This window comes from Dermochelys coriacea, chromosome 4 (genome assembly GCF_009764565.3).
Source record: "Dermochelys coriacea isolate rDerCor1 chromosome 4, rDerCor1.pri.v4, whole genome shotgun sequence".
NCBI classification, from domain to species: Eukaryota; Metazoa; Chordata; order Testudines; family Dermochelyidae; genus Dermochelys; species Dermochelys coriacea.
The window spans coordinates 75,266,812-75,287,980 of record NC_050071.1 but is presented as its reverse complement, the minus strand read 5'-3'; the positions used below and the strand labels follow the sequence as shown (position 1 = coordinate 75,287,980).

The following is a 21,169-nucleotide window of genomic DNA, read 5'->3' as shown; positions in this document are numbered from 1 at the left end:
CCAAGGATCTCATTAGCCCTTTTTCTCACAGCACTGCACTGGAAGCTTATTTTCAGTTTCTTGTAAATTCTTCTCAATTCTTCACTGAGTCACTGTATCCTGTTTCCAGGATACGTTCCCAAACCCCTCATTCTGTATGTATGGCCTGCACTTCTTGTGCCTAGAGATATAACTTTGCATTTGGCTGTACTAAAACTCCTTTTCTTTGAATGGACCCAGACTACCAAGTGATCCAGATTGCTCTACATGAGTGCCCTACATGAATGCCCTGCCACCATTATTCATCACTTCACTATCTTTGTGTCATCTATATATATTTATCAGTAGTTATTTTATATTTATTTCACATCATTGATGACAATGTTGAATGGTGTCAGCCCTTGTACTGAGCCCTGTAGAACCAATAAGAACATAAGAATGGCCATACTGGGTCAGACCAAAGGTCCATCAGCCCAGTATCCCGTCTACTGACAGTGGCCAATGCCAGGTGCCCAGAGGGAGTGAACCTAACAGGTAATGATCAAGTGATCTCTCTCCTGCCATCCATCTCCACCCTCTGACAAACAGAGGCTAGGGACTTCATTCCTTACCTATCCTGGCTAATAGCCATTAATGGACTTAACCTCCATGAATGTATCCAGTTCTCTTTTAAACCCTGTTATAGTCCTAGCCTTCATAATCTCCTCAGGAAAGCAGTTCCACAGGTTGACTGTGTGCTGAGTGAATACTTCCCATTTTCCTTTTATTTGTTTTAAACCTGCTACCCATTAATTTCATTTGGTGGTCCCTAGTTCTTATATTATGGAAACAAGTAAATAACTTTTCCTTATTCACTTTCTCCACAACACTCATGATTTTATATACCTCTATCATATCCCCCCTGGGTCTCATCTTTTCCACTAGAACTACTCCTATTCAGTGATGATTCCCCAATGACAACTACTTTTTGAGACTGTCAATTAACCAGGTCTTAATCCATTTAAAACGTGATCTTACACTAGTATAGTGCTAACTTTTTAATCAGAATGTTATGTGGGACTAAGACAAACGTCTTACGACAGACTAAATATGTTACATTAGTGCAGTTACCTTTATCAAGCAACCTTGTAATCTCATGCAAGAATTAAATCAGTTTTATTAAACTTAGTTTCTGTAAAAGCATGTTGACTGGCATTAATTATATTCCTATCATTTAATTTTTGTATTAATTGAATCATGTACCATTTTTTCTCATTACTTTGCTCAGGACTGATCTCAGGCTAAATGACCTGTAGTTACTCAGGTCATCCTGCATGTAATTTTTGAATATTGGTACAACATTAGCACTTTTCTTGTCTTCTAGAATTTCCTTGATATTTCAAAATTTTATTAAAAATTAACATCAGAAGATGAGAGCTCTTTCAGCCACTCTTTTACTGATTCTTGGCTGCAATTTATCCAAGCCTGCTGATTTTATAAATATTTTTCCCTAGCAGATATTGTCCAACATTCTCCTCCATTACTAATGGACTGATGTGTATGTCATCATTCTCATGTGATACAAGTACATCATCCTGCTTCTTTCCAAATACAGAACAGAAATATTATTTATCATTCCCCTGAATCACTAACAATTTGCCATCTCCATCTAGCAATGGGGATGCTATTGCTAGGATTTCTTTTGTTCTTAATATACATTAAAAAGCCTCCTTTTAAATTGTCCTTAACTGCCAGCCATGGATTTTGCCCTGATGTTTTTAGGCTCCCTTATCAATTTTCTTCACTTTCATAATTTCTAGTTTATATTGATTGCTATCTATTTCCCTTCACTATGGGGATATTGTTTTTTTTTTAATTTCTAATGCCTTTATATCACCATTGATCCATGATCAATTTTTAGCCAAAGTTGCTCTCTTTGATTGTAGAATTGTAGTATAGTATACTCTGGAAAGAGTATAGAAAGAGAGAGCCTGAGACATGAGGTGTAGTATGAGAGGCCTGGTGTAAGGCCTAAGGCCTGAACAAAAGTTAAGCCCTGCTGAGGTAAAGCAAAGTTAGCAAGAGTCAAGATATGAGCAAAAGTCAGGCCCTGTTACAAAGTAGATGCTTGCTTGCAGGTTCGCTATCCAGTACATGAACTTGGGAAGAACAGGGCTGGCATTACAAAAAGAGAAGCACTCCAAGGCACTAAGTATTCACGTAAACACATCCCAGAAGGGTAGTGCCAGAACAGTGTGATACCAAGATATGGTGTCAACACACTCCCCAAAGATGATACAAGGACACACTGATCCATCTGAAAGATAAGGTCAGGATGACAGGGTGATGGATAGAGATGTTTTGAGTGAACCAAGATGTATGAATTAAAGGGTGGTAACTAACCATGTCAGAGGGACAATATGTAACTTGTTTGCATCAGTGTATAAAAGAGGGGTCACAGAGGTGGCGTCTTTCCATAGCCTAGGAGGGAATGGAAAGCCCCATCGTTCACTGAGCCGAGTCCATTGTAACAAGCATGCATGTACTAGTGTAACTGTAGACATTGATTCGGGGAGCTAGGATCGTGCTTCATTGACTATAAACCTGGCTGAGCGCCTTCACTGTTGAACCAAGTCTGTGGTCTCTTTGGGCAGTTGGATTGACATCTGTCGGGCCAGCTATCTGCATAGAGCTGGCTCAACACAACACACATATGCAGCCACCAATTGACAAGATGGGGTAGATGGACTTTGAAAAGTCAAATAGGTGCCCAGACCTCACGTAGCCAATCAACATCAACAAAAATCCAATCTGCATGTTGGTCAGAAACCAAAGGTTTAAATATTGACTATTTCTACTGTAGATAACATTTGTTTTTGTTGTATATCTGCTATTACTGAGTCTCCTTTTACAGGTTTCAGAGTAGCAGCCGTGTTAGTCTGTATTCGCAAAAAGAAAAGGAGTACTTGTGGCACCTTAGAGACTAACAAATTTATTTGAGCATAAGCTTTCGTGAACTACAGCTCACTTCATCGGATAAATTTGTTAGTCTCTAAGGTGCCACAAGTACTCCTTTTTCTCCCTTCTTGTATGATGTTTTCAAGCCTTTTATCAGAATGGATCACTAGTTACTTCATAGTTTAGTTTTATATGATGCAGTAACTTTGATTATATCAGTCTCTAGAGATTATTTATGCAGCAGTTATTGATTCAAATCAGTTTGCTTGACTGTGAATGATATTTAAAAAATATGATTGTGCAGAACTAATCAGTTGCAATCAGACAGGTGGATTGCATTAAAAAGGGCCTGCTGAAAGTGTTTTCTTTTCTTAGGCACATTTTATATTGATGAATTTTGTCACCATTATAATCACTACAACCATAGAATCAAGGGGCGTATTCTTGGGATTAAATCAATGTAATCAATTATTTTAATCATGAGTGATCCAATAAATTAATATCAGCTCAGATTAATTTGCAGAAATGCTTATGGTACTGCTGTTTGTGAGATGCAATTGAGTGCATAATGGCTGGCTGCAGCTTTTGCATACAGTCACTTCCCCATGAATATGTAACTAATTTCCTTGAGCTGCTCTGTAAACCTTTTTAATATACACTGTATTAAAAGCATTCAAAGATCAGTAGAGCAAAATGAACCACAAAATAAAGTTCCCATAGCTCCAGAGCCTTGAGTTACACTTGCTGTTCCAAGGAACAGGCTAAACAATAAAATGAAAAAGCCATTGATCCATTATTATGTGCACAGCAACATCACAAGATGGTTCTGCAGTCAACACTGTACTTTAAAACACAAATATTTATAACTTTTTCAATGGCTCAAAGACTCTGTTCTTTAGATGCTAATGGGGAGAAAGAAACTATGATTTTCTGACAATAAAAATCATAATGATAAAGAAGTGGATAAATTGACACACAGTACAAATATAGGCATAAAATTTCCAAAAGACGATACCGAAGTAATTTATCAGAAAAGAAAGAGGAAATTACCAATGAAGCCACAAATTAAATTGTTTAATAGTTTTGTATACTGTCCTTCACAACAGAGGTGTGACAGATTCTGAGGAAACTAATTGGGGTATAATGGCTCACAGAGTCCTAAAGTTATCCCTTTCAGTAAATTTGAGATTGACATTGTACTCAGCTCTGAATAGAAATGGGGGGTGAAGAGATCCAAAAAAGACTTTTAGCATGAACTACAGCAACTATGATGCAATATTTTCACAGATATTTTGAGGGGTAAATGGAACTATCAAAATTGCAGTAAAGGATGTTCTTTTCCAGACAAATGTTCAGAAGTTCATATGCCTGAAATAGGACACATTTATTAGAGCTTAATAAAGCACCTAACTGCATGATTTGTAAGTCCAAATACCATGTGCACATCTACATCTCAGTTTTTGCCCACTGCTAAATCTCTGATGTTCAAGTTTATGATCTTTTTTAAACTCTGAGTCAGTCTGCCCCAGCTGACAATTATAGAGCCTTAGATTTTAAGGCCATCAGGGCCTATTACAATAATGAAGTCTGAGCTCATGTATAGCACTGTCCAAAGATTTTCACTCGGTAATTCCTGCATCATTCCCAAATCTTACAGTTGAGCTAGAGCTTTTTTTTTTTTTTTTTTTAAAAGGCATTCAACTCCCGATTTACAAACATCAAGTGATGGAGAATCTACTACATCCATTGGCAAATTGTTACAATGATTAATTACCTCACTGTTTAAAAACATGCCCCTTGTCTCTAACCCGAACTTGTCTAATTTCAGCATCCAGTCACTGGATCTTGTTGTGCCTTTTATCTTTTTAATCAGAAATGGTCTTTCTAGGTTGGTACTTATAGATCATTAGTAAGTCAATTCTCAATTTCTAGGTGGTGATTAGGATGCTGACGTTGACCTGAAAGGTTCTAAAGGATCTGGGTCCTGGCTACTTGAGGGACCTTCTCTCTCCCTGTGTAATTTTATTGTCATTGGAATCAGCAAGGTGTTTGAGCTAACAGTCTCGGTTCAAAACAGAGTTGTATGTTGGTGAAATATTTTCCATGTAAGGTCCTTTATTTTGGGATGCTCTCCCTTTTTCTTTCTGTCAAAACCCAGTCTTGTTGACCTTCAAGGCAAGCTGTATTGTTCATCTCCTTTTCTTTCAGTTGTTAAGGGAAGGATGGCATAATGGGGGGAACGCACTGCAACAACACTCCCTTGAACTAGGGCACAGGCATTCTTCTAGTCTAGCAGCCTCTATTTTCTGCTATTCTGGTTCTGTGGTGATCTGCAGTTTCTGTGGCCCAGCCCTCCAGCAAGATCATCTTTCAAGTTCAGTTCCCCTTCCAGATTAGCAGAAAAATACAAACATAAAATACCCAAAATCTGATGGGCCTTTGTGTCAGGCCCTTTGCCTCTGTTTGGGACCTGTTGATCTTTGCCTCATACTCCTGAAGTTTGAACATCCCTACTTGCTGAGGAAGGGGAACCCAGGTCCATCCATTCCTCTGAGTTCCATCCCAAGAACACTGCGTTAGCCATGTTGCCATTTTTCAGATTCAAGCAGTCAGTCAAATGTCAGGCTACTGGGAATGTTCCAGTTAGAAGTAGAAGAATTGATGAAGTCTGGTGTTCTTTGATGCAATCTTGTTTCTTTATAGGAAATGTACAAAGTCCTGCTTCTCCAAATGCAAGAGGAATCCACAACAAAAGGAGCAATTTAGCTTCCAGCCCCAAAGCTTTTGAGCCAACCCAAAAGCTGTCTCTAGCTCTTTCCAGGGTCATACCATGCTCACAGGCTATAGCTTGGTTTTCTTGCCTCTCTCTTTATTCTTGCGTTCTTTCACACACCTGGTCATAATATCCAGCGGAATCTCTCCCCCAACATGGTGCTAGTTTCTGGGCAGACTATTAAGCCTTGTTGTAGGTGTGGCCCCTTTATCTTTCTCTTATAACTATCTAATTGAAGGGCATATTCATGCATCAGTTTGAACCAGATTTTAACTCAACCCATAATGAGGTTTCATCCAGCTCATAACAGGAAAGGAAGGATTGTTCCTTACAATCTCTTGCTGCTTCCTTGGGCTGCTCCTACCTTTCCCCGTTTATCAATTTCTCTTACAGAGCTGCTGCCTCTGCTACTGCTGCTCTGAAGTTCTCTCTCCTTGTGCAGCTTCCTCCCAGCACATTAATGAGGAGCTTCCTCTAGCCATTCCCAGCCTCTCTAACAGCACTCTCTAACACCCCCCCCCCACCGTCACTCCAGAGTCTTCCTCCTACTTTGCATTTTGCCTGGTTTTAGGGAGTCCCTTCTTCTCAGCTGGGACTGAAATGAAATTGGGCCCAAGCTCCAAGCTCTTTTTAATCCTTTATTTGCAAGAGTGGAGTGCCACCACAATTCAGTTGAGAGAGAGAGAGAGAGAGAGAGAGAGTGATCAGAGGACAACAGTAATTGTCATGTTTCAGAGTAGCAGCCGTGCTAGTCTGTATTCGCAAAAAGAAAAGGAGTACTTGTGGCACCTTAGAGACTAGCAAATTTATTTGAGCATAAGCTTTCGTGAGCTAGTGAGCTGTAGCTCACGAAAGCTTATGCTCTAATAAATTTGTTAGTCTCTAAGGTGCCACAAGTACTCCTTTTCTTTTTAGTAATTGTCATGTTGTTGGAAAGTCCATTTTTCTAGTCAGGATTGTTTCATGTGGCAAGTCATTTGGATGGAGAATCCCCTCACCACCACCCTTTAAGGTTCTATGTTTTGAATAGAACTGGTCAAATACTATGCTTCAGTTTCATTATTTGACTTTTTTTTCCTTCTGTCCAATAGTTTATTTAACAAATCAGTTGTTAGGTATTTGACCAGCTGTAGCTTACAAACACCGACATCCAAGATACTTTCAAGAAATATAAATAACTAGATAAGTGGTTTGAATCTGGCCCTAAGCTGGAAGTTTTTACCACCTGGTTTGCTTGGTAGCTATGTTTAAATACAGCTGACAAGTATCCATGACACAAAACCACCATCACAATTAGTACCCATGTTGATTGTCCCAGTAACAGGAAGTGAATAGGTATGGAGACTGAACTACTCTCACTGTTACTCCTAATGGTGGTCTTTCCAATAAAAGCTGAGGCACTGGGAAATCTAGGAAAGAAACAATTAGTGTTAAATTTCTCTCATATGCTGGTGACTTAAAGTTGCATTTTTAAATTTATGCAACAATCTTTTGTACCTTGCTTTTGAATGCCCCATGGAATACAAAGTTTTGATCAAACTAAATTCTTATATCCCTGGCCATTGGCGAACCAGAGAGATATAAAATTCTTGAAAGAACCAGCTCATAGAATAAAAGAAAATCTGTATTCCCTGTAGATGTGCAGAAGGTCATTCCTGCAAATGTACAGTAGCTGTGTGTAGTGAAGGGAAGATTATTCTCTTGTTGATGTGTGTGCTGAGCTCCCATTAACACTAATGGGAGCTATATTTATATTGAGTGATGGGAGAATAAATTCATAGTATGCAGCCGCTTAGCAAACAGAGGCTTATGTTTAGAGACAACATGTGACATAACTGGGGAATTCTTAACAGTGGAGTATCCAGGAGCAATACATATTTCATTATTTCCTTATATTTTTCCTCTGTACTGTTTGTTTTTTCCTGTCAAAAATACCATGCCTCTAACAGTATTTTCTACTGCTCCACTAGCCAGTGTTACAATAAGTAAAAGTGACCTGCAATGGTGTTATTAAAATGACTAGGCCTACAGTATATGTGATTTTAAGGCACAGGACTAACAACCAGAAGAACTGGATTCTATTGTTGGCCTTGCCACACAATTCTTGTGTGATCTTTGGAAAACAAATCCAGAGAGGGTACATGACTTGCCCATCTGTAAAATAGGAATAATGCCTATGTTACAATGGTATTACGCTATTTGATTAATTCAGGTTTTTAAAGAACTTTCAGATCTTGACATGAAAGGCACTATACAAGTACAAAGCTTTAATGTAATATCACATGTGTATATGAAAATATGTAGTGCTATTAAAGTATTATTTTTCTTCTGACTTTTCCAAAGTGTTTTATAAACTTTAAGCCTCACTATATCCATACGATGTAGTATTCTCTTTTCAGGAAGGGGTCAAAACAGAACCTGGAATCTGAACCCTTTCTTATTAAATTACAGCTGAGAGATAGGGGATCATATTTAAATCACTTATTCAGAAGCTATTCCCATGCTTTTTTTTCCATACTAGATCCATAAAAGGCAGGCACCAATTTTGCACTTCTGGTTCAGATGCAATGACAGTCCTGCATGAATAGCTGTTTTTATGATATTACAATCCAACATAATGGAAACCTCAACCAACAGCTGATCTCTCTCTTCCTGCAATCCTGTCTCATTCATTACATGACTTCCAACCACTACCACAAATGAGGTGGAAATACTACAGACAACAGCCTCATTTGCTACACAACCCTGATTCTTTTCAGTGTACTGTCCATTCTGTACACCAAATGAGGCAGGAGTCCTATGGAAAATACAGTATGTGAGTATATAATTGGAGATTGTGTCATAATGCCTCACAGACCATTTTTATTCTGGCATTTATGAAGAGTTTTGAGTGTTTGATTTTGCAACCTTAACGTTTTTTTTAACATAGACAAACGCAGAGTTATATCAGTTAGGGCTCATTGGGAATGACTACACTGCAGCTGGAAGGTGTGGTTCCCAGCATGGTTAGACAGATTCATGACATCTTGAACAGAGCTAGTGCACTAAAATAGCAGTGTGGATGCTGCAGCACAGGCAGTGGCTCAGGCTAGTCACCCGAGTTTGGACTCAGCAGGTCGGGTGGGCTTAGTCTTGGGGCAGCTTGCCCAAGCTGCTGCCCATGCTGCAGCATCACACTAATATTTTTAGCGTGGTAGTTCAAGCAGTGCTAGCACTAGTCTGTCTATCCAGGCTGAGAATCATACCTGCCAGCTTCAGCGTAGGCATAGCTACCAAGACCTAAGACCCCACTTTTGACCTGCTGTACCAGTTCTGGTCCTATTGAATTCAACAGGTGTTTTACTGTTCAACTAGTATTTGTCCACACAATTTTATTTAAAATATATGTTCTCAAGCAAAGTTATTCTTAAAGAACAAAATCCTTCAGTGCTTACTCAGGAGAATGACATACGACTAAAGACCTCAGACGTGTTTTAGCCATGTAGTCAATAATTAGGGGACAAATAAATGGGTCCACAAACATTTTCATTTGAAAGAAAAAACAAAAGTTTCTATAACAAACTGGTATTACCAATTTTCTCCTAAAGCAGTATACATACAGAAGCTGGTCCAAATTTACTGCCTTGCTGAGGATTCATTTATTGTTAAGCTACATAAACCTCAGCCTAAGATTTTAATGATTTTGAAGGTTCCTATAGGTTTTCCATTCCTACCCTTAGTTTTTTCTGCCTTGAAGAGACACTTAAAATCTTACCTGATAATCAGCTGATATTAACAGGACTCAATTGTCTGACGTCAGGGTGAGTCAGCAGAAGATATTTATTTCTCTATGCACTGTCCTAGAATCTGAGATCAGGGTAATTCAGAAGAACTCTTTTCTCAGGATCCTAGAACCAGACACTTTGTTATAGTTTCACAATATATCAAAGATCAGTTGTTTACAATAATTTTATATATCTATAATTTCATATATTTACTTACCAGTTTGATTTATTTTTCTATATTTTTAGGATCCCCATGGTTAATCTCTGTGCTTATATTCTGCTCTCTTGATATGAGCACAGCACCCTTTAGGATGTCAATGGGAGTTTCATATATCTAGACAGAGCAGACTATAGGAGATGACATTTGCCATGTGGACCTGAGAGGAGAAGTTTGCCCTAAGATAGTTCCTTTCATTAAGTTTTTCTTCCACTGCAGTAGTCACTTCTGTTTTTAAAGAAAAAATGAACCTCCATTGATAATATTATGGAATAAAATTTGCCAATGAATTACCTGGTTTCATCTGCATAGATATCACCATCAAACATTCAATCAATGGTACAAAAAAGGGGTGTGTCTGTTCAAAGTAACATGAAAGATCCCAATCTAAGTTTCTCTAATGCAAGTTTCCATTATGAAGAACCCAGTTAACCAGATTAATCACAGCGCACTTTCCAAATCATGGCATTCCAGATTTATAGATATTTGTGTAGTTGACATTATTTACTATTGCAATTTTGTAGAGCAAATCAATTAGGGTTGATTAGAAATATGGTTAATTTTGAGAAGCCTCAACACACAAAAAATGTGATCACAATGCAGATTGGCAGATATTTAGAAAAAAATAGATATATAACAATGGATATAATAACAGCATACTGTTTTCCCATATACAAATTAAAATAATTCTTTTATTGTTAATGTTTAATTTAAAAATACAATTTTACCTTTGAATTCATCTGCTTTACTACTGATGGACAAAATGACTATGTTGTTAGGTACTTAATTATTACTAGAAATTATGGCTAATAAAGTTTTGTTTTTGTTTTTAGTTTGGTAGCCACAAAGGAGACAGACAGTGCAAGATCTCGTAGCATGCCAATGTCACCATCTGATTTCCTGGATAAATTAATGGGTAGGATGTCAGGCTATGATGCAAGGATCAGACCAAATTTCAAAGGTAATTTTGAAAACTAATTCACTTTAATCTAACATTGTCTTTGGTGTAAATGTGTGTTTTGGAGAAAATTTAAAAGCAAAACAAATGTACTCAGCCATGCTCAGCTAAGCTTGACTTTGATCATTCAAATTTCAGCAAAAACATGGTCTGCTCTTTGAAGTTTGGGTAGCCAAAATGCTACTAAAGTTTAGAATTCTTTTAATATTTTAGCATGATATGTATATAGTATAATTTAAAGAACAAAAAGGAACACAAGATGTTCACAGCTACATATTTTTCATATTTCTGGTGTATGCTCATGAATCAAATAGAGATGTGCATGAATCTAAATAATTAGTACCAAAGTACTTCCTGTATGTCTGTAGAGCATCTAGGACCACTGTAATACTAGTGCTAATTATAACGAGCATCCTGTATAGGTGGTGAATGCATTTAAGATAGAAAACATTAGGCGCTATCCTCTTCCTGTCACTGACTGTACCCATGGCTCACCAATAGTCTTCTGTCACCTTTTTAATAGGCTTCCAACAAGTTCTGTGACCCTCTATTTGCTTAGGTAGAATGTTGAAACTTGGGGAGGGGGTTCTTAATCATTCAAAATTTAAGAATTCTAGATAAATTTATGAAACAATTTAAAAATATTTTAATCAAGTTAACCATTTGTACCTTCAGTAAAATAAAATAATACTTTTCAAATGCAGATTGTATGTGGAGGGAAAAATCTCCTGCAAATAAAGCCCCATACTAGTGTTCCTTTGCATTAATTTTTCCTCATTAGTGCCTTTTTTCCTGTTTTCAGGAGGTGTTCTGTCCTCTCTTTTCAAGATAACCTGATTTACAGAAAATATCTCCATTTCTGCCACAGGTCGTTTCCAATCAGCAGCCAGGATTCCCTTCATGTTTACCTTCTCAGGTCATCTATCTCACCACCCTTCTCAGTCTCACCTCTTGTTCATCAATGCATTTTAAAATGTTTTTAATTTCACCAGTGCTCAGAAACTTGACTAGCTAAATCCCTGAAGTTATTGGTACTGGACGCTATTTATTTACTTTCCTTTGTCACGGTTTGCCCAATGAATCTGGTTGGCAAGAGAAGAATGAGTTGTCTGTCAAACTGCTTTCCAGGCAATCAACCTTAAAAAAATAGAACAGTAAATAAAACTAATCTCAAATGATCTACTTCTATCTGGAAATGTGGATCTTGCAATAGGTGAGTAGAGGTGACATTTCTCAGAATACATGCCCGACACCTTAGTTTAAATAACAAATGTGTATAGAAAATATTCATCAAACAAACCACCCAAAAAGATATGTATTATTTTTATCAATATACGTTTGCTATGGCTATAAAACAATTTCCTTAAAGATTGTTTGCTTGCTTGCTTGCTTGCCAATTGCATCCCTCAGAGAATAGACACTATTGGCTTCTTGCTTAGGAGGAAAAAAACCCTGGGTGTAAAATAGAACTTGCACAACAACAACAGATAAGTTCCACTTAAAAGATTACTTCCCTGTGTGTGTGGAATCTTTCTATTTATTTGCCTCATTATAGGTGTTTTCAACTATATACCATAGCTATTCCCTTTAGCATGTAAATTTCAAGTTTAATCTAAGTTTTAGATTGCATTGCCTGGTCTTATTTGCCCAAGGTCCTCTTTTGTGCTGCACAGCTTCACTTTAAATCTAAGGTACTGCACAAAAGAGGACCTCAGGCAAATAAGACCAAACAATGCAATCTCTCTTTCCTCTTTTTCTTTGAATCTTCTAAAGCTCCATGGGTGAGTATATAAAAGCAAAGATCTTATAGCTCAGCAATTCCTTTGGGGATTGTATTTTGGAATTTGTCATGGGCACCATGCAATCACAATCTTCTGAGGAGGCTATATTGTAGAAGGGGCAGATGTTTAGCAATTAGTGGATTCAGTATTGTGCTTCTTGAATATATAATTCAAAGGACTGGGAGAGTTTTCTGGTAACCATCTGAATGTAAAGAGACAAAAACCTAATTCAACATTGGTTTGCTGTTTCTTAAAAGTGTACTTTGTAAATTTTCTAGACAGCTAAGCAATTTGAATAAATTTGCCAAGAAAGATTCAGATCTTTTGCTAAGAATAAATATCTCCTTAAACTATTTTGCCACTTTTTTGCTATTATTACTCTAAGAACAAGTGGGACTTCATACCATTTTGACTTTGTAATTTATCAACAATTAAAATATGAAACAAGTACTAGTATGAAATCCCAGACTATCAACCCTGGTATAACTAGGAAATTGAATCTTTTTTCATTAAAATTCCTAGACACTGAAGATAATATATTATTTGACTACCAACTGCATGTCATACTTAATCTTCATAATTACACTTTGTTTCTGAATGCTTTGTGTTTGTGAAGTAATACACAAGATAATCATGTTTTTGTTCAATAGAAGAGAGGGATTAAGCAGTATTTTCAAAGAGGTCCAATATTAGTTCTAACTCTAAAATATGGAAATTCTGAAACATCTTTGGGTATGGATGAAAATACAAGAGAACAATCCCTGGTAAAAGTTAGTTCTAATTATAGAATATTTAAGACTATGCCAAAATTGACCATAGGAAGTGCCTCACCCAATGAAAGGAGGAGAGGAACTCTTGCCTTTGGAGTCCGTTATGTTTTCTCCACTCCTACAGTTGTGATGAAAAGCTCTAGGTATGAATGCATCACTGTCTTCCAAATCTGGATCCAATCTTGAAGTCCTTATCTATTCAAAGCTGTCAGTGTCTGAATACAGAGTTTTCAACAAGTTAGGAGTTAAGGATCCGGCTCTTTGTCATGAACAGGCCTTTTGTACATCGGAATGTGAAGGGATGAGCTGTAGCTATTTCAGGAATAATGCAATGGGTCATTGTAACTGTGTCTCCAGGGGTCACAACTGAGAATACCAAATTCAGGACAAACTGCTGAGAAAGAGGGCAGACACTCCCCAAAACTGGTGGTTATTCTCCCGTAAGATATACCAAACCAGCAACAAAAGTAAGCTGTTTCACCACACTGGCTAACAAGAAGTCAGAAAAGCAGTTTCCCCTGGCATTCCGGTTCTTGTGTCACCACAAAAAATACTAGACTTAAAGATGAGTGGATCTTTGAACCAGTTTCATCAAATAAAAGGTTCTTCTGATCCCAAAGGACAAGGCACACACCCAGGTCAATATACAACTCAGATCTTACCTAATAATGGTGCTGTTGCCAATCCTTTAGTATCTAAATCTAAACATTTATATATGGAAAAAGTGAGCGTTAAAATTGGTTCAAGGAATCAAGTACATACAATAAATGCAAAGTTCTTGGATCAGGCTTGTAGCAGTGATGGAATAAACTGATGGCTTGTTAAGTCTTTGATTGCTTCCAAATCACTGGAAGGTCCTCAGTCCCTTGGTTACAAGTTCATCATAGTCCAGAGGTTTAAGCAGGAAAGAGGCAAAATGGAGATGTTTCCAAGGCCTTTTATAGTTTCTGCCATGTGGAGGGAAATCCGTTGTTTTAAACAAAGTGCTCAACACAGCTAGTGGAAAAATGATGGACAGGTGGAAAAATGGTGTTTGGAGTTACATGGGCAAGTCACATGTCCATGCATGATTTTGCTTAGTCACAGCAAAGGGCATTGCCTGTACTCTAGTTATTCACATGAAAGTCCATCAGGCATGGATGAAATGGTCCATTGTGAGTCCCTTGATGGGCCACTTAACATGAATAGTCCCTTCAAGGTGTGCAGGCTAAAATACCTTGTGGGAGTTTCCACAGGAGCAAACATATTTAAAATACCGGTATAGAGCCAATCCTCATTACTTCAAATATAAAAATGATACATGCATACAAACAGCATAATCATGTTTAGCAAATCATAACTTTTCTAGTGACACCTTACTTGACACATTTTGTATAAGATTTGTTGCAATTATATAACAGTGGTAGCAACAATTCTCTATGTGGTTATATTTTAATCAGATAACGTTACAGTCAATACCTGATTTATAATTTCCAACATCTCTGCTGATTGAGGAAAACTTACAGTAGCACGATGCCTTACTTAATATAAAATTTAATATTGAATGGTTTACTTTTAAACAATCATTATTTTTAAAAACATCAGTCAAAAGTTATTTATTAGGTATTTCATCATAACACTGAGAAAGTATTGATAATATAGACACTGAAGTGCAATAGAGGGCAACAATATTAAACTTTGGAAACACAGTACATGTTTAAGTATTAAATGTAACTCTGACTTACAATAGTAAAATCAGTGTTTCCCTGTTTCTCAAAGCTGATACGCTGTTCTGGAATACTTGGGTTAGTTGTTCTCATCACTTGGTGGTCAAGTGGGAACACTACACAAAAAGAACAAAGTTTTGACATAAAGGACACTTGGCCCCATTTTGTCATTCCTGAATTCTCCTGTTCTCCCTGCACCTCACTCTGAGTTAGTCACAGAAGCAAGCACTTCTTCTTCAAAGGTTAAACAAGATAAAACTGACTCATCCTGGTATTCTGGAGAATATAGAAAACAAATTTGTGCAGGAGCTTGGGAAGAGATAGAAGAGCCTTGTTCAATCTGACTATTTCCATCTTTCTTGTCATATGTTGCTTCTCTTATATGTAGAGCTTTGTAGGAACAAGCTTGCCCCCCCCCCCGCAAGTAACCTCCATCTTCTATATACTTAAGCCTGCTATCACTTCTTATAATGCAGTAATTTTTCCTCACTCTTTAAATCAACCCAGGGAGACTCTGATACTGATAATCTCTGGGAATAGAGTGCTCTCTTCCTGTCTATCAGAGTAACAGTGATCCAGTCAACAATAGATCTCCAAATCTGAATGTGGAAGTGTCAAGTGAGAATCCTTCCATTCTCAACATTCTGTGAGAGGATTAGGTTTGCACTATCTAAACAGAATAAAGCCTAACAGTTTAGCAGTTACCACAGAGGCACTTCTCATACTGACTTAGAATATAGCAACAATTCTAATTTTCATTAGATACAAATTAACATACTTTTCTCTTTTTAAAATAATTTCATGTACCATCTAGTAAGATCCATACTGGATGCATAGTCTAGCCCACCTGGCCTAGTCATTCCTTATATGGCAAGTGACACCACTTTGAAGTTGCTTTACTTAATTTAAATTTTTAAGTCCCTTTGGTTTCTTCCATCTAAGAATAATCTGCTTGTTTTGAATCACAGAAGCGACCCTACTTTCCATTTCTTCTTTGTGCAACGACAAAATATAGGCATATGTTCCACATGCTATCAACCCCAACTTAGTTAAAATGTTGTTTTTCTCTCACATCTTATTTCTTACCTGTATCATTAACTTATCATATTAAGAAATTTAGATTCAGATCCTAGTAAATAGAACTAAACAATCTAGGATCACTTAGGAAAGCAGGAACATTTGTTAACCTATGATAATAAAGGACATTACCTGGCTGTAGAATGTCCATGCCTAATTGGGTAAAGAATGTGAGAGAGGCCAAACAGCAAAAATTAAGATGTTTTTACACCAATGCAAAGAGCCTAGGTAACAAAATGGAGGAACTAGAGGTACTGGTGCAGGATGTGAAACCAGATATTATAGGGATAACAGAAACATGGTGGAATAGTAGTCATGACTGGACTACAGGTATTGAAGGGTATGTGCTCTTTAGGAAAGACAGAAATAAAGGTAAAGGTGGTGGAGTAGCATTGTATATCAATGAGGTAGAATGTAAAGAAATAAGGAGTGATGCAATGGATAAGACAGAGTCCGTCTGGGCAAAAATTACATTGGGGAAGATAACTAGTAGACCCTCTCCTATGATAGTGCTTGGGGTGTGCTATAGACCACCGGGATCTAATTTGGATATGGATAGAGCCCTTTTTAATGTTTTTAATGAAGTAAAAATTAATGGAAACTGCATGATCATGGGAGACTTTAACTTCCCAGATATAGACTGGAGGACAAGTGCTAGTAATAATAAGAGGGCTCAGATTTTCCTAGATGCGATAGCTGATGGATTCTTTCATCAAGTAATTGCTGAACCGACTAGAGGGGATGCCATTTTAGATTTGGTTTTGGTGAGTAGGGAGGACCTCATGGAAGAAATGGTTGTAGGGGACAACCTTGGTTCAAGTGATCGTGAGCTAATTCAGTTCAAACTGAATGGAAGGATTAACAAAAATAAATCTGGGGTTTTGATTTCAAAAGGGCTGACTTTCAAAAATTAAGGAAATTAGTTAGGGAAGTGGATTGGACTGAAAAATTTATGGATCTAAAGGCAGAGGAGGCCTGGGATTACTTCAAGTCAAAGTTGCAGAAGCTATCGGAAGCCTGCATCCCAAGAAAGGGGAAAAAATTCATAGGCAGGAGTTGTAGACCAAGCTGGATGAGCAAGCATCTCAGAGAGGTGATTAAGAAAAAGCAGAAAGCATACAGGAAGTGGAAGATGGGAGGGATCAGCAAGGAAAGATGCCTTATTGAGGTCAGAACATGTAGGGATAAAGTGAGACAGGCTAAAAAGTCAAGTAGAGTTGGATCTTGCAAAGGGAATTAAAACCAATCGTAAAAGGTTCTATATAAATAAGAAGAAAACAAAGAAAGAAAAAGTGGGACCACTAAACACTGAGGATAGAGTGGAGGTTAAGGATAATCTAGGCATGGCCCAATATCTAAACAAACAGTTTGCCTCAGTCTTTAATGAGGCTAATGAGGATCTTGGGGATAATGGTAGCATGACAAATGGGAATGAGGATATGGAGGTAGATGTTACCATATCTGAGGTAGAAGCAAAACTCGAACAGCTTAATGGGACTAAATCAGGGGGCCCAGATAATCTTCATCCAAGAATATTATAGGAATTGGCACATGAAATTGCAGGCCCATTAGCAAGAATTTTTAATGAATCTGTAATCTCAGAGGTTGTACCATATGACTGGAGAATTGCTAACATAGTTCCTATTTTTAAGAAAGGGGGAAAAAAGTGATCTAGGTAACTACAGGCCTGTTAATTTGACATCTGGAGTATGCAAGGTCTTGGAAAAAATTCTGAAGGAGAAAGTAGTTAAGGACATTGAGGTCAATGGTAAATGGGACAAAATACAACATGGTTTTACAAAACATAGATCGTGCCAAACGAACCTGATCTCCTTCTTTGAGAAAGTAACAGATTTTTTAGACAAAGGAAATGCAGTGGATCTAATTTACCTAGATTTCAGTATGGCATTTTGGGGAATTATTAGTTAAATTGGAGAAGATGGGGATCAATATGAAAATTGAAAGGTGGATAAGGAATTGGTTAAAAGGGAGACTACAGTGGGTCATACTGAAAGGTGAACTGTCAGGCTGGAGGGAGGTTACCAGTGGAGTTCCTCAGGGATGGGTTTTGGGACCAATCTTAGTTAATTTTTGTATTACTGACCTTGGCACAAAAAGTGGAAGTGTGCTAATAAAGTCTGCAGATGATACAAAGCTGGGAGGTATTGTCAATTTAGAGAAGGACCAGGATATCATACAGGAGGATCTGGATGACCTCGTAAAATGGAGTAATAGTAATAGTAAGACGGAGTAATAGTAATAGGATGGAAATTTAATAATGAGAAGTATAAGGTCATGCATTTAGGGATTAACAACAAGAATTTTAGTAATAAGCTGGGGACGCATCAATTAGAAGTAAGGGAGGAGGAGAAGGATCTTGGAGTATTGGTTGACCACAGGATGACTATGAGCTGCCAATGTGATATGGCCATGAAAAAGCTAATGCAGTCTTGGGATGCATCAGGTGAGGTATTTCCAGTAGAGATAAGGAGGTGTTAGTAGCATTATACAAGGCACTGGTGAGACCTCATCTGGAATACTGTGCGCAATTCTGGTCTCCCATGCTTAAGGAGGATGAATTCAAACTGGAACAGGTACAGAGAAGGGCTACTAGGATGATCTGAGGAATGGAAAACCTGTCTTATGAAAGGAGACTCAAGGAGCTTGGCTTGTTTAGCCTAACCAAAAGAAGGCTGAGGGGAGATATGATTGCTCTCTCTAAATATATCAGAGGGATAAATCCCGGAGAGGGTGAGGAATTATTTAAGCTCAGTACCAATATGGACACAAGAACAGATGGATATAAATTGGTCATTGGGAAGTTTAGACTTGAAATTAGATTAAGGTTTCTAACCATCAGAGAAGTGAAGCCTTCCAAGGGAATCAGTGGGGGCAAAAGACCGATCTGGCTTCAAGATTAAACTCGATAAGTTTATGGAGGAGATGGTATGATGGGATAACATGATTTTGGAAATCAATTGATCTTTAACTTTTCATGGTATATAGGCCCAATGGTCTGTGATGGGATGTTAGATGGGGTGGGATGTGAGTTACTATAGAGAATTCTTTCCTGGGTATCTGGCTGGTGAATCTTGCCCACATGCTCAGGTTTCAGCTGATAGCCATTTTTGGGGTCAGGAAGAAATTTTCCTCCAGGGCAGATTGGAAGAGGCCCTGGGGGTTTTTCGCCTTCTTCTGTAGCATGGGGCACAGGTCACTTGGATTCTCTGCACCTTGAAGTCTTTAAACCATGATCTGAGGAGTTCAATAGCTCAGACATAGGTGAGAAGTTTATTGCAGGAGTGGGTGGGTGAGATTCTGTGGCCTGCATTGTGCAGGAGGTCAGACTAGATGATCATAATGGTTCCTTCTGTCCTGAATATCTGAGTCTATGTATCACTTTCCTAAGTGATCCTAGATTTTTTAGTTCAATTTACTAGGATGGAATTGTGCATCTTATCCAGAGCATTATTTTGTTGTTTTTCTTCAATAACTGATATGCCATTGGGTGCACTATAAAATTCCATTGGGTTATCTTTTGAAGTAGACTGGAGCATATTGAATTGGAAATGATAGAACGCACAGGTATATAAAAAACGTGATGTACCTCTGAACTGGAATTTACTTGCACACACACATTGGATAACTTCATCACCCAGTGGCAGCCATTAAGTATGATCCCCTGAAATCGCCTTCCCACTACTTGCACCCTTTCTTGACCCCAGTCATATCTTACATTGAAACATCAGATAAGGCAGCTTTAAATTTTTAAATTAGTAAATTAAATGCCATCATATTCAAAGTGACTGACTGAAAAATTGATACCTTCTTACCCAACAGATCTGCTTCCTGTATGTACTCATCTCAATGAAGTAAACAGAGAGATATGTTTTAGTGATTTTTTGCTTCTGTACTTCACTGTAGAGCCAATACAGTTGAGAAAAAGGAGAGCTGGATTCTATTCTGGTTCATGCACCATGAGCAGAATTTTTTGTTTACGAAGATGCTGATCTTCAAACATCTATTACTGCAGTAGTCCCATTGATGTCAGTGAGCAGTGAAGCATTAGCAATGACAGAGCTGCTTATGACTTCAATGTGATTACTCAGAATAGTTAAACACTACTCTTGTTAGTAAATCTGCAGGATTGGTTCTTAAATTCTAAATCTGGGATCCTTATTACTGGTAATCATATGAAACAAGAAAAGAACCCAGCTTGGTTTTCAAATTCCAAACTGAGTTAAATAATAATATTGATGATTGGGCTGCCAGTTAGAAGAAAAAATTTCACTAATTAACAGAGTAATTATGATATGAAAATAATTGAAAAACTGTAATATTAAACCCCATAATGCCATGTTTAACATTATTTTAAAACCTTTTTTTGCACAAGAAGTTGATTCAGCTCTCAAGTCAGATATCAGACTCACAAGCATTGCTTTGCTTACTGATCCTTTGCAAATTCAGGGAAAGATAATAATTGTTGATTGTATTCAATGGAGCTAATAGAGTAGTAGAAAGACTATGCCTGGTAGCAAATGTTTTCAGGAATGGATCCTGAACTACTAATAGGGACACAGCAGTGAAATGAGGATTTACAAATGGATGGATTTAAGTGGCATGCCGCAACTTCTGTTAAACTTTAACAAGGGGAGGAGTGCTACCCATGACCCATATTATATGTAACTGAGGGTAGGCTTTCCTCAGCCTAGCCCGAAGGTCTCAGCTTGCTTTGAGTCCTAGCATACTCCTTTCCCCTCTGCAAGGGGGACAGAGTGCAGAAGGGTGGGGACCTTGCCTATGAGGGCACCAAGGTCTAACCTCAGTCTGTGAAGGCCAAATGCCACTCTATTCTATGAGCACAAGGTCATCACTAAAATCCAAGGTGTTTTACCTCTGAGAATCATTTTATTTTATCCTTTTAACCACACTGGAAACTGGCCACAAGGGGTGCCAGCAACTAGTTTGGTCACACCCCACTCAGCCACTATGTCTGGTATCACAAGTCCTGCCCAGTCCATTCCCTCACATTCTGTAGCTATATGTTAGTGCCTGTATCTGACATCTCTGAAAAATTCAGGCCAATTGTACCAGATGCTCACTGCTGGGACTGTCCTCTTTCACTGCCAGCCCTATCAAGTTTCCTCACCCGTGGAGGCAGGAGAGTGCCATTTCTGTGGTTGTCGCAGAATAGAATCTAGCTTATT

General features: G+C 37.9%; 1 protein-coding gene across 2 annotated transcripts in view; it reads left to right on the top strand.

Moving 5' to 3' along the window:
- Window positions 1-21,169, top strand: part of GLRA3 (glycine receptor alpha 3) — a 146,340-nt gene that overhangs the window by 18,159 nt on the left and 107,012 nt on the right. For both annotated transcript variants that reach the window (XM_038400909.2, XM_038400908.2), the window contains exon 2: window positions 10,504-10,631. In XM_038400909.2, the coding sequence (XP_038256837.1) occupies window positions 10,504-10,631 (128 nt within the window). The remainder of the gene's footprint in view (window positions 1-10,503; window positions 10,632-21,169) is intronic.